The following is a 15371-nucleotide window of genomic DNA, read 5'->3' as shown; positions in this document are numbered from 1 at the left end:
CAAAAAGTTTCCATTTCCCTCAAATCTTTCCTTAGGACCTCGTCCCATCCCATTCGACGATGACCTGGTTTTCGTTTGGCCATATATAGTTATTTCGTTAGGCCATATATAGGCTGACAAGGATGATCTTTAGCAATTTGTCATTCTTCATTCGCAGAACGTGTCCTAGCCATCTCAACCTTTCTCTAATTATATTCCCTAGATTGCGGGATCGGACGTTTTTCGTAGTGAGACGGATATCCAAAACAATCTGTTGGCAGTTTCTCTGAAAACGTCGAGCAAATCCGCTTTCATCTTTTGGAGCGCCCATGCTTCAGAACCATACTTTACCACTGTCTTCACTGTACCTTCCACTGTTCTAATCTTGGTTGGGTGACTTATCTCCTTATTCTTACAAACCTTTTCCAATTGTGAAAAACACCCTGGGCCTTGGCTGTTTTACTTTTAACATCTTTGCTGCGCCCTCTAGCATCACCTCTTCACCTTCTATTATTCCTAGTATTAGTGACTTAGGCTTATTACCATTAATTTTTAAAGTTATTCTTGAACCCTGAGCTCTTAAAACCTCCAAAAATCCATTCATTTTGCAAACATTTCAGCAGCATAATCTAAGTTCAGGATGGTTTTACCTCCCTAATTGATTCCGTGCCCTCCCATTGCCTCTTCTGTGCTCCTTAGAACAAAGTCCATCAAAATTATCTATATAAACCCCTAGGCTTTATACAAAACTAACGATTAAAAGCGATTAAGTTCCTACTTTATGATATACACCAATTTTCAGTTAACCACATTTTCATCTTGCTTTTCCTTTTCATTCAAGTTTTTAAGTCATTTTTGATAATATAGGTTCTTTTGATATTTTATGAAACACCTTTATCAGAATAAGAAAAATCACGCTATTCACAGTGGCAGGATCTGCCAGGATTGCTGCATTTGATGAATATTATAAATCTACAAAATTTTTTGCCATCCCATGGAAAAAACCTTTTCTCTAGTGTTTATAAATTTGAATTTCAAATGTTGATAGTGTTATTTTTCAAATTTGTTCGCTGTGTTTCGTGTAAAACCTAAATAAACATTAAAAATGGATTTAGAAACATGGATATAATTAAACAAGGGCAATACCTGGGAGTAAATTGTGACGCACAAGGTCGTATCCAGGGGAGGGGGGTTTGCCTGGTTTGACCTCACCCCTGGAAATTCTTTCCAATTCGTAAAAACTTAACAAAATGGATATGAATAAATTTTTGATGCTTTTTTTAAGTTTTTGTAAAACACCCTCTCCCCCGACAAAATCCTGGTTACGCCCTTGGTCATGGAAGAAAATCTGGTACTTCTGTGTTATAGCAACCACACTTTGTTCTTGAACTGTAATGAAGCTGGTTTTCTGCGTCGACTCGGAGATAATCAGTTTATCATGAGCGAGATAAAATACTATGCAGGTATATTTTAATTAAGTATTTAATATATAGAGATGGTTAGGTTAGGTATTTAATGTAATATGTTCTTGGTGGCCTTCTTTTCATAATTCTCTGTTGTATTTTTCATAATTTTCTTATATTTTCATTTTATTTTGGTGTATTTCATTATGATAAACCTCATTTCAGTTCTTGGTTGTGGTAAGCTATAAGACGTAAGTACTGAAAATGTTTGTGTGGGAGGGTGGATGCTTAGGGGAAGAGAGGAAGATTATCAACGTGTATTTGTGTGACCCAGTTCTTGCGGGGAGTTCGTTCAGTGTCAAATTTAGACTATGAGTTATTTACATAGGCGAGGGGATGCAGCGCTTAAGAGGTGGGCACACGTAGCTGATTTCGGGAACTGATTTCCAAATCAGCGCCGATTTTAAAAGAAATCGACGTCAATTTGAGCTTGGAAAATTTCTAGTTTTCGGCGCGGATTTGCAAAATCAGCGCTGATTTTCATCATGATCATCACAAAAAATAGGGATACAAATAAATAGTCTGCCAGAGGTATCTATGGCGAAAGACCCACTAGACCTGAGAACTAACCTGATGTCAATCAAGCAACTATTAATAAACTCCAGTTGACTATTTGTGTCCATGATTTTTTGTTTTGAAAATTTTGTGCAATAAATTTTTCTTACTGATATCGTTTGTCCACTGATGCTGAAATCGGTTCCTATTATCAGCTACGTGTGCCTAGCCCTTTACTGTCAATAATTTGCTATAAGTTTTCAATTACAGTCATTGCTGCTGCCAATATGTCGATCCAAACTTTAAATACGTTTTTACGATTACCCATCGTGGATTTGCCGACAAACGCTGACTGAGCCTTGCAACATATTTCGCATGAAAATCCCTTTGTTTACATTATTATTAACGGACGGAAAATCTTATCAATCGAAACATCAGTCGTCTAGGGAGATCCTTAGAATGAAGTGTAATTCCATGTTTGTAGGATTAAACGGTAAAATAGACCCAGGGGATGTGTTTTGCTTTGTTACCTTTCCCTGTTCAGCCTCGTCTTCAAGAAAGGAAAAAAAACACTCAGGTAGGCAGGCAGAGTTTTAAATAATTAGCGAGTTACATGGACATGCATTAACATCCCGCATTGGTAAAATGGCAGAATATGGGCATTCGAGAAAGTGGCCTAGGGGATTAATACTTAGGAATTCTAAGTCCAAATTAAGGTCATTAACACCGTTGGAGAGGGACCCTTCTGAAGGAAACAAAAAAGCACCTTTGAAGGTGAATATCTGAACTTAATAGTTTTAGATTTTAACTTTACTCCTACTAGTAACAACTCACCGCTGCACCAAGCTACCGGAGGCCAAACAGATTCCTACGCTCTCCCTCCATCCCAATATACTCAATGCCTCCCTATAACCGCTTTTGTGATAATTCGCCCTCCATCTCTAATAGTCCCAAATATAGCCTTAGGTTATATACGAAACCGAGGCCAAGAGTGGTGGAGTTCTTGCTTTAATTATTCAGTGATATTTGATCTACCAAAAAATCGGTAGCCTACTTCTATGTTAAACGCACTCAGTAATAGTATAGTTTACTATACTATAGTCGTGCTAGTATAATAGTTTAGAAACAAATTTGGGCTATATATTTGCATATTAGGGGGAGGGGGTAAAGCATAGCAAATATTAAATGCGTAGCCTAACCTAGGTACCTCTTTCTCCCCCTAAACCCCAAAAAACAACAGTTTAAATATCGTCAACGCATTGAAAACCACGCTAAGCATTCATTACTGTATAGCAGTGTCTTGAATTAACCCATACAAAACGGGTTTTCTGTCGCGTCTCCAGAAGGGTACTCCTGTATTAAACGCACTCTTTTATATACTGCTAGTTTGATTAATGCTAATGAAATTAAATAAAATAGGATGAATATATAATAGTTTAGAAACAAATTTGGACTATATATTTGCACATTAGGGGGGGTGTAAAGCATGGTATATATTACGTAACCTAACCTATGTACCTTTTCCCCCCATAAACCCCAAAAAACAGCAGTTTATATATCGTATACACAATGAAAACCGCGCTATACATTGTATTACCCTATAGCGGTGTCTTAAATTAACCCGTCAAAACCAGTTTTTTGTGACTGGTTTCATTTTTCATTGCAGTATATAAGAGATTGCGTTTAATACAGGAGTACCCAAATTTGTAATGAAAAAAGAAAAAAATTCGTTAAAAATTAGTATAGGATAGGCGAAATGTCTCAGGATTGGGGTGATTTGGAAGTTTTATTATCTTTATTTATATAAATTTTATCTCTGGGATGTACATTTTATTAGCTCAAATTAATTTTTAGGTATTTAGAAGCTTTGTTTCCGAATTGGATCTAACTGACTAAGTTAGGTGTCCCCAACTATATGCAATAAGTTCAATCTCTGTATTATTATTGTTATGATTCAGATTAACAGATCTACTTTTATCCCAGATAAGTTTTTTCAGAATGTTTTGGAAAAATCCCCCCCCCAAATCTGGTGTCTGGCTGATTCACCCCCCACCCGCCGCTGATATTTCCCCAACAGACAATTATCCGCATGTAATTTGCCCAACTTGTAAATTGAGCAGCCAAATCAAAGCTAAGATAAATAAAACGAATGAAGAAAAGAAAGGATCTTGAAATAGTCTACCTATATTCCAAAATTTATGTAGAATATATGGTATGGAATATCCTATTGTATTTATTTTTTATTTTTTGCCGCGTGTTTGGGGTTGAGTTGTCATAGCAGGGTGAGACAAATGCCAGAAAAAAATAATTTGCTTGTTTATTAGGAATAAGGAGTTATGTCCATCTTTTTTCCTTTTTTTTGGCTCTTATAATAACTTTCTGGGCGTGCTCTGATAAATTTCTAGACCCCCTAGTTGTGGAACAAACTATTTGTATGAGAAATGAGTCTTGTCTAATTCAAAAATGCTTTGTCACTCATTGATTTACTGCGCTACTCGATTACAAAGGTCATTCCATTGCCCCTATAGCAGCCTGGATTGAACCCTGGACCGCGTATCTCTTGTTAAGTTCAATCCATGGGTCAATCAATGGAAACTTCTACTGTGTATCCTTTCTCAGTTTTAGAAATCCGAGGGACATGCCCACGTGAAATGGCATTTCAGGGCTGATTTAGATGTATTTCAAAATAGAGGATGACATTTGGATGACATAGAGGTTTTAACATTTGTTTGTCACTAATAATTTTTCTTCATATTGTCGATTAACTATTTGCTTTAATCGTGTTGATTAACAATGTTTTCTGTCCTTAACAGTAATTGATACTGAACTTATGCCATTTCTTTCGCATTTTACTGTAATGCTTGTGATACAAATTTAAATATAGTTAGCAGAAATAGTTAAGATTTTTTACTTCGTCAAAAAGAGATAAGTATCCTGTCGGAATGAAAAATGGAGCATCCTGTCGGATTGAGGAGCCAATGAGAAAGTAAGGCAAATAAAAGGAATTCTGCATATGAGTACCAAACGGTTCCCCCGTAGAAAATTCTCCTGGAAATATTCCTCTCCACGGAATGTTCTCCCCGTGGAAAATCCCCACCCCCTGCCGAAGAAAATAATTCTCCGAAAAGTTTTCGTGGGTGTCCAAATAACATGCTACATGTAAACAAAGGGCAAATTGCGTAACCTATAGCCATTTCCCCAGGGGCTGTAGGGGGCCATGTCATCATCAGAGGCATAGTTATTGGACCTTTCAACTATCTTGAACCAAATGGCTATCTCAAAATTTTGATTGTATCTCTTTGGGGGAAAAGGGACGTGGAAGGGGGATAGTTTCCCTCCGTTTTTTAGTTACTTAAGAAAGGGCAATAGAAGTTGTAATCTCTGTGTGAATGAGCCCTCTTTTGATTTTCTGTGACCATTTGTTTAATGCAATCATCCCTGGAAGAAGAAATTTATAAACATGCAATCGTGACCTTTCTTTTGGCAAAAAAAAAATTACAAAATTCCATATTTTTGTAGATATGAGCTTGAAACCTCTACAGTGGGGTTCTCTAGTATTATGAATCTGATAGTGTGATTTTCATTAAGACCGATTCATTTCTTTGGGTCTTTCTTCCCTTTTACGAGAATCTGGTAGATTTTCTCAGGTTCATAGCTTTTCATGTGCAACATTAAACCTGATGAATCTAATATATTCGGAATCACCATAAAAAGTAAAATCCTTTTGATGCATTGATTGTTATCAAATTTCATTTTTTTTTAAGTTTGGGCTACTATTGGGCTGAGTAGCACATAAGTTACAGCTCGTTGCCCTAGATTTTTATCACGGCTCCTGGGCCTTATAGTGGCCGGATTGGTGATTTTGGAAGTGGCGATTTTCATAGTGGAAAGCTAAAAACAAGGCTTACGTAGATTCGAATTTGAAGGGTAGTAGTCCTGAACGCTTCTTGTTATTTGGGTATCCTTCAAAGCCTAATCTTCGGTTGAAGCCTCATAACTTTCGGTTAAAGCCTCATAACTTTTCGGTCAAAGCCTCATAACTTCTTTCATATAATTTATTAACATACAATACGCTAATAAAATTACTGCAATTACCAACGCGTTACGTTCTAATAAATTTTCTGAAAAGTGCAAGTCAAACGTCAGCGTAAAAAAGTGGCGGCGGGGGTAATCAGGTGCGGCCTTCCTTCAACACTGGTGATCGTTTCCCTGGTAGCGTTTTCCCTTTTCTTGTCGCTAATCCAATATCTTAGAAATCCCGGCACATGTTCCATCGATATATTATCTAATTAACATGTAAAAACGCATATTGTTTCACTTTATTTCTCCTCTTTTTCGGGTTGATGAAGCCTAATTTTCTTCGAAAAACTTCTTTTGTGGAAAAAGTTTTTAAATAATTTCCTTCCGTTTTTGATTGACAATTCTTTTTCATTGGTTAAGGGAAAAAATGTGTTTAAATCTGTTCGTTTTTCCTCCACAAGAATTAAGATTTTGGCATATTTGTTTATATGTTGAACAAAATTTGGCAACAAACTTTAATAATAGTTGAACCATAGTCCTTTGAACAGACGGGTACTGGGATTAGTATTTAAAAAAAATGGGTTTAAAATCTGCATAACCTTTGCAGCCTTATAGAGCTGAAAGAATTCTTACCCCCATGATGTTACAACCTTGAGTATAGACACATATTTGCTAAACATCCTCTCAACATGCCCTGAAAGTTTAAATCTAATTCCCTTAACCTTCCCTGAGATATCACAGATACTCCCTTTTGACAACCTTGGATGCACTTAGTGTCTTTTGATGTAGTTCAACTTCTATCTGAACATGACCCGACATTTTTAGCTAAATAGCCTTATCCAATCCTGTGACAATGCAGGTACTGCCTTTGGACTAAAAGGGATTCACACAGTGTCTTTTGATTTAGCTCAACAAAATAAAAAAAAATGTTTCTGTTATTTTTTTCTTTTTTTTTGTTTGTGGGACTGGAGTCTGTGTTATCATAGTAAGATAAAGTTTAAAGAAAATAATCTGCTTCCTCATTCGAAATAAGGAAATCGTTCATCTTAAACTTTCTTAGTGTTGACTAGCCTTCTACAGTAGCCACTAATTTTATACTTTCAAATTATTTTCTCAAGCCTTTGTCTTACCCTGATGTGATACTCTGCTCCCCGCAAAAAAAAACACAAAAGAAAGAATTAAAACCAATAAAAATTTAAAAATTAATACTTTTAGACATTCTACACCATATATTTTGATTATATTTTAGAATATAAGTAGAATTTTTCAAAATATCTTAATTCAAAACATCAAATTATCTTAAATTTCTTAAGTCTTTGTATTTTATACTTTTCCTTTGACTGTTCATTTTTACACGAGGAAGGAATTTTTTGGATCAATTTTCTGTGAAGAGGTGGGGGGAGGTAGTGGCATTTCATTGCCAACATTACCATCTTTCTTACTTGTTCTACACCTCTCATTTCGCCCATTATGTCGAACTGGATGACTCTGACTCAACTGGGCCATATTTCCCCGCAGACGTAACCAGAGCTGTTCCCCTGGCAATGGGTTCATTTTTGGCGGAGGTAATTAGCCTAGAACCATATCTACTTATCTCTCTTGTTTAAGATAACTTTTGTTTAATTTTTATCATACCATTACTGTATATTTTTTCCAGTATACCCAAATTCACAAGCTCTGCTCTCCGTTGGGGGTTAATGTTTCTTGTTTTATAAAACTGTTTAAATGAAACAGTTGAAACCCCTATTGCAATATCCCTAGAAATACGGTCAAGATCTCGTTTTTGTATTAAATAGGCAGAAAAGGATAAAACAGCACGTAAATCTGTGTAAAAATTGGATTTCGAAATAAATAACATAAAATATTAAACTATCAAGTTACTTGTTTCATTAAATTGATTTATTTTACGAAATTTTCATTCAATATTCGAACTTATTAGCTTTGGTATTTTTATTTTTCAAATATAGTTCCTTAAGAAAGGTTGGCATTTATCAGTGAAGTTAAATGAAAGGTTGAATTTAGTTTGAATTAACTTTGAAAGTGTAAAACTAAATCGTACCAACTTGAAATGACTAATCCCGCGTTTGGTTAAGCTTATTGCAATTATTATTATTATTTTTTTCAAATCTTTAAAGGATTTTTTAAAGTCCTGTGCGTCAGAAGATAGCATAAACATTATAAAAAAAATATTTGCAATAAGCTTAATCGAGCGTGGGGTAAATGCGTGTTATAGAACGCAGCAGAATTTCTAATTGTTGGATTACTGGTATTAGTTCTGAACGAACGAGAAACTAGTGGTGAATTAACATTCGCTAAAAGCATTAATATTATATTCGTTTCATTTTAGAGTTTGGATGTTTCACTTGACAGCAACGCAGTCCCAGATGACTTCACCAAACAAGAAATGGTCACTGGAATGTGGTGGAGGCACCTTGTGGCTGGAGGAGTTGCTGGAGCTGTCTCCAGAACATGCACTGCTCCACTTGACAGGATGAAGGTGTTCCTTCAGGTATTTAAGTTTTTTACTGTTATATTCTTACATAAATCTTTTTCTTAACATAGGCAAATTCAAAGCTACTGAGAAGCCAATCGGGAGACCCGACGAAGCTCTTACTTTTTTATTTTATATATATGGTTTTCAAGCTCAGCGTTTTTAACTAAATAGCCTATATCAAATCGTGGATTATAATTAATATAAAAAAGACTTAACAAACGAATAAACTAAAAAAGAAATTGCATTACTCACATTTAAGTTGAACATGACTTATTACCGCGGCCTACCCTTTGAAACAGTCAGAAGAAAGCCTATATTTGATTCATTTTGTGGTTATTTTTCTAAATTCTTAAAGAAGGAACCTGCTCTTAGTCCCTCTTTTAGGTCCTATGTTCTAGGTCTAGTCATTATCAATTAGAAGTCTGAGAATTTTTCAAATAGCTTACTGTATATCCCATTGGCAAAATAAGACAGTAATTTTGTTTTATTCCCATATTTGGGACGTCACGTAAATTTAAGTACCTGATTTGCCTCTAGTCTTTAACGTCTTTTTATAACGAGAGTTTATATTACTGTTGAATCTTCTTTTGAAGGAGTCGACAGAGAAACTTTCAGAGATAACTTCCCCATGAAGATCGTTACAAATCAAAGTGTAACGAATGAAGCTGCTTTTCAAGTACTCTGTTGTCAGCCACTCATCCTTAAGATGATGGACCGAACTGTGTGCCTTCGTGTCTGTCTTGTCGGTTGGGGGGGGGGGGCAGTACGAAACAGCTCTAGAGGAGGTGAATCTGTGTACTTGCAGAAACATCTGTCGACGCTACATCAAACCTTTCACCAACAGACAGAAGTCATGGTGAACAACTAAACCTGCATTATTAGCCCTTTCTGGATCTTTTGAAGTGGTGCAACAACGTTTCTGGAACACCAGTATACAGCGGGTATCCATACTCTTCGATGGGTCTCATGCAAGACTTGTAAAGTGGGATGATCGAGCTGGGCGCTAGAAGATTTTTGGGGCAAAGTGATCCCCAGCTTTCTTGCACAGGAGGTTTTCATCTGATTAAGGTGCGTTTTCCGAGAGAGATCTCTAGGGAAGTGGATTCCAAGAAGACCAAGGTCCTTGATTATTTATACCTTCATTCGTGAAGATGAAATTGAAGTGTAGCGTTTAATATGATATTAAAAAGATTTCATAATTTAAATATTAAAAATATATCAAACCTTATATAAAAGTGAAAAGCGTTACAATAACACAATAGTATTGCTTTTTTAAGCCGTTAATACCGGAAAAAATATGACATTTACCCTCGTCAACTGACCTGCAAGAAAGAACTCACAAGCTCGGAACCGCTTTTTTTCTTGTCTGAAGCTTTTTCTGAAAAACTGCCATTTATGAGCAGACGAATTGAGTATTGAGTTGAAAATATGAGACCCAAAAGAAGGTAAAAACGGGCATTTTTACAGATTTGTTTTTCTTATAAAAATAGCAAAATATATCCAGAGAAAAACATAGAAAACCTTTTTTTGCTATTATGGGAAATTTTAAGCCTAATTGCATGTTTGAGTCTATCCTTTTGACGTACAGACAAAATCAGGTGCAAACACTTTTTTTTGAACATTCAATACAAACCGTCTAAATGTAACTACGTGTAATATGCACCAATATATAATATATAAATGTAACTACGAGTAAATATGCACCAGCAACGCCATATCTCATAGCAAAAGTTTTAATATTTCTGTTTTGTTTGTAGTTTACATTTTATACATGATTTTCTTTGGGGGGGGGACTTTGAGCTAAAGAAAGTCTTGTTATTCAGAAACAATCGTGGAACGGTTCTTACGGTTTGTCTTGATTAAAATGTGTGTTTGGATCTTTTAAGCAGTACTGTAAACGTTTTTTTTTTTACCCAAAAATAATTAAAAAAATGCTATTGTAGTAAGCATTACGAACGGAAGATAGCGTGTTTTTTTTATACAGGACCTTATCCAGAGGCTGAGGGAGGAAGGTTTTTTTAAATATTGAATAACTACAAGACGCCTCAAATTGTTAATATTCTCCTTAGTTGAAGTCCCTCAGTTCCGTGGTTATAAATTTTCAGTGTGGCCTAGAATTTGAATGAAGTTCTTCAAACAGTGCCCTTGCTCCTCTTACAAGACCAAATATATTTCATAGTGGAAAACGTTTCAATATTCAAAAAATGAAATATGAATTTTCTGGTAAAAAGGGTTTATTAATTCTTGTTTTTAGGATTTTGTTAAAACCCCTCCAAATGTAAATCGTTATTGTTGGCTGAGGGCTAGATTTTGAAGGAAGAGTTTTTTGATTTGTGAAGGTTTTGAAATTCAAAGATTTTGAAGGAAGAGTGTTTTGATTTCTGAATATTTTGAAGGAAGAGTTTTTGACTTCTGAAGATTTTGAAATTCAATGATTTTGAAGGAAGTTTTTTTATTTCTGAATATTTTGAATTCAAAGATTTTGAAGGAAGAGTTGGAGCTTACTGTAAATTTCTTTTTTTTTGTAGAAGCTTTCAACTATGGAAAGGAATGACATTCAATGAATTTCTTATTATGATTTAACACATATTATTCGATTTGGAAACAAAGCAGTTTCTTCAATGGTCAATCTTAATCTACCGCGAAATTCATTAGAAAATGTAATAATTCGAGAGATATCAGTAACTTATTAACATAACTTATAACTTATTAACATAATGTATAACAATATAACATATTAATATAATATAACAATTAGCAATAACAAAGAATTAACATATAACCAGAGATATCAATAAAATGGGGTTTTTGTAAAATCTTGCTTTTAAGTCACCTCTACCTTTTCTTTTTTGCGGATTGATTCGTGAATTTGATGCAAACACAAGGAAGAAAAAATATAATCTTCGGCTCGAAAAATTATTTTATTTTGTTTTTGTTTTTTTTAAACATCGTCGTCCGCCCCCCCCAAAAAAAATTTAAGTAGTTCTTATAATCCTGGAAGATCTGTTTTCGTAATTAGGAATTTCAATAAATATCATGCTCTTCAGTTTTATCAGACAATAATTGTTAATTGACTTTCACAAAAAATTGACACACAAACTCAGCTTACAATTACACGTAGTACCAGTCAGTTTGCCTTATTCTTTTATAATTGGAATTACAATATCTTTGAAAGTGACAGGTATCGTCACCTACTTTGGTTCGAAAAGGAAAATAATAGATGGCGACTGATCTACCTCCAATTCACAACATGGTTTTAGGATTAATGGTTGAACCGCGTTGTGGTCACTACCATCCCCGTCTTTGGGCTTTTGTGGGAATATTCTGTCGGTTTGGGCTGCTTTCCTTACTGCTGGTCTATCTTGTAAGGATGTGCCCACATTCAAATGCATGTTTCTGGGGAGTATCAATTATGGAAGAAGTTCTTTCTCATCTTGGAATCCTCTTTTTTTTAAGATCCTCTTTTGCAATTAGTTTTTATCCCTCCGTTACAGTTTTTTAATATTTGACAATCGTTTTAACCTTCAATGATTTTTTAAATATTTAGTCTCACAAATACCTTCTAATAATATTTATTTGTGGCATTTATCTATTTTTGTTTTCTTTTGATTTCCGTCAACCTGAACAGACATGACATGTGGGGAATTATTTTTGCTTTTCTTCTCTTCCGGTTGATACGATGGTACATTAAATGCAAGAATGACTCGTATTTTTGAACAAAGGGGCGGGGGCGTAGTCTGTAAAAATGTCAAATATAATCAAAATAAATTATAAATTCGTTTGGGCCATTTGCACCGCTGCTACGTTTTTTGAGCCATTTTGACATTTAATATTTTTCAAATGTTTAGTCTCAATCAATCAATTTATTTAAAAGAAACAGAGAAAAAATTGCAAAACTTTAGACCCCCACAAAGGCTCTTTGGCCTCTGAGAGTAGGAGACTGACTATTACATTAAATAATAGCGCGAAAATCAAACAGAAGGACAAGAAGAAGAAAAAAAGTAAGAAGAAGAAAGAAAAGGATTTAAACAACAACAACAAAAATTACCATGCCCAAAATAATAATAAAAATAAGTGAAATAAACAAAGTGAAAAGGAAAGATAGAGGAGGAAAAGAGAAGGGAGGAGAGAACTAACTCTAGGCATAAGAGTGGTCACAAATCTAATTATATTTATTTTTGTAGTATTTATATATTTTTTGTTTACTTTTGATTTTTTTTTTTTTTTTGTAGGTGCATGGCTTGGATAGATTTGGATCTCTGGCCGCTTGTGTAAGACATATGTTAGTTGAAGGGGGTGTCGTTAGCCTTTGGCGTGGCAATTTTATAAACGTGCTCAAAATAGCTCCTGAATCGGCGTTGAAATTTGCAGCTTATGAACGTGTGAAGCAAATTATACATCAAGATACTTGCAAGGAGCTGGGGATGTATGAGCGATTCGCTGCAGGCTCTTTTGCGGGGGGTTTGCTCAGTCTGTGATTTATCCAATGGAGGTATTTATTTTTATAAGCCTTTTTTTCTTTTTTATCTCGGGTAGTCAGGTATGTATACCTCGCTTCTGAACTAGCTACTATCATAATTCTTAGCTTATATAAGCTAGTGTTCCTTAACTTACTTCTAACCTAGTTTCTTTAATGTCCGTGTGGGATTTGAATTCTGACGGATTTGATAAGTTTCAAAACTAGATATTTTTCACTTATTCAAAGTTCCACTAAAGGCAGCGTCAAATGCATTGGATTTTCATTGAAGGTTGGGAGGAAATCAAAGTTAGGATATTTTATCTTCGGGCAGAAAAAAATAGTTTCAAGTTCTGTAGCTTGAATTCTTCCATTTTTTTTTTTTTTTTTTTTTTTTTTTTTTTTTATAGAACTATAATAGCAAAGTAGCAACGGTTTTAATGAGTTTATTTTCACCATAATATATTTTAATATTAAATATATAATTTTTAGTATTGTAATATATTATATTATTTTAATATATAATATTTATTTTAGTATATTTTTAATATTTTAATATTAAAAATATTTTAATAGTAGCAACAGTTTTAATGAGTTTATATTGACCATAATACCATGTATTCCTGTTAAAAACTTTCCCAGTCAATGCTTCTAATTCGGAAGTAGTTGTTTTTGGTCTGTTGGAAAAGATGCATGGCCTTTTGACAAATACAAGACTGTATGCAGATGTTCGAGGCTTGGGAAGTGAAGCCCTGCCTTGCCGGACAGGGAATCATGCAGTGCTTGGCGCAGTGGTTATAAACGTAAATTATGACCAGAACCGCACGGCCTATCCATCGTTCAAATACTAAGGCAGATAATCGGCAAAGTTTTTAAAATAGTAGAAGAAATTTTGGTATGGCAACCCATAAAATTTTAGACAAAAGTTATCCCGAGGAAAATCTGTTGTAGGAAACTGTTGAAGTATATAATAGATTGGGGGCAACCTGTATTTTTCTGTTGATTTTTTGAATTAAAATCAATTTAGTGGAAGTGAATAGAAACTTTGGGAGCCAAAGCCTCAGGAGGACGACCGAGTTTTAGGATTGATACATGTCCAACAAGTCCCCTGGACTTGTTTTAGGACTAGTCTTAGGATTTGAATTAAAATCAATTTAGTGGAAATGAAAAGAAACGTGGGAGCCAAAGCCTCAGGCGGACGACCAAGTTTTACGATTGATACATGTCCATTAAGTCCAATGGACTTGTTTTAGGACTAGTCTTAGGATTTGAATTAAAATCAATTTAGTGGAAGTGAATAGAAACTTTGGGAGCCAAAGCCTCAGGAGGACGACCGAGTTTTAGGATTGATACATGTCCAACAAGTCCCCTGGACTTGTTTTAGGACTAGTCTTAGGATTTGAATTAAAATCAATTTAGTGGAAATGAAAAGAAACTTGGGAGCCAAAGCCTCAGGCGGACGACCAAGTTTTACGATTGATGCATGTCCATTAAGTCCAATGGACTTGTTTTAGGACTAGTCTTAGGATTTGAATTAAAATCAATTTAGTGGAAGTAAATAGAAACTTTGGGAGCCAAAGCCCCAGGCGGACGACCGAGTTTTAGGATTGATACACGTCCAACAAGTCCCCTGGACTTGTTTTACAAACGAGTCATAGGATTTGAATTAAAATCAATTTAGTGGAAATGAAAAGAAACTTGGGAGCCAAAGCCTCAGACGGACGACCAAGTTTTACGATTGATGCATGTCCATTAAGTCAAATGGACTTGTTTTAGGACTAGTCTTAGGATTTGAATTAAAATCAATTTAGTGGAAGTAAATAGAAACTTTGGGATCCAAAGCCCCAGGCGGACGACCGAGTTTTAGGATTGATACACGTCCAACAAGTCCCCTGGACTTGTTTTACAAACGAGTCTTAGGATTTGCATTAAAATCAATTTAGTGGAAATGAAAAGAAACTTGGGAGCCAAAGCCTCAGGCGGACGACCAAGTTTTACGATTGATACATGTCCATTAAGTCCAATGGACTTGTTTTAGGACTAGTCTTAGGATTTGAATTAAAATCAATTTAGTGGAAGTGAACAGAAACGTGAGAGCCTAAGCCCCAGGCGGACGACCGAGTTTTAGGATTGTTACATGTCCAACAAGTCCCCTGGACTTGTTTTACAAACGAGTCATAGGATTTGCATTAAAATCAATTTAGTGGAAATGAAAAGAAACTTGGGAGCCAAAGCCTCAGGCGGACGACCAAGTTTTACGATTGATGCATGTCCATTAAGTCCAATGGACTTGTTTTAGGACTAGTCTTAGGATTTGAATTAAAATAAATTTAGTGGAAGTGAACAGAAACGTGAGAGCCTAAGCCCCAGGCGGACGACCGAGTTTTAGGATTGATACATGTCCAACAAGTCCCCTGGACTTGTTTTACAAACGAGTCTTAGGATTTGCATTAAAATCAATTTA

The 15371-nt window shown here is 35.2% G+C and overlaps 1 protein-coding gene across 1 annotated transcript in view; it reads left to right on the top strand.

The window, feature by feature from the left end:
• SCaMC (Short Calcium-binding Mitochondrial Carrier) overlaps positions 1 to 15371 on the top strand; it is a 111349-nt gene that overhangs the window by 85256 nt on the left and 10722 nt on the right. The window contains 3 exon segments of the mRNA XM_089088048.1: positions 8305 to 8466; positions 12684 to 12915; positions 12918 to 12943. Of these exon segments, the coding sequence (XP_088944174.1) occupies positions 8305 to 8466; positions 12684 to 12915; positions 12918 to 12943 (420 nt within the window).

Source organism: Artemia sp. Qi Xiang Cuo, chromosome 1 (assembly GCF_049724085.1).
Source record: "Artemia sp. Qi Xiang Cuo chromosome 1, ASM4972408v1, whole genome shotgun sequence".
NCBI classification, from domain to species: domain Eukaryota; kingdom Metazoa; phylum Arthropoda; class Branchiopoda; order Anostraca; family Artemiidae; genus Artemia; species Artemia sp. Qi Xiang Cuo.
Note: the sequence above shows the minus strand (reverse complement) of the source record. Positions and strands in the feature narration are given on the sequence as shown.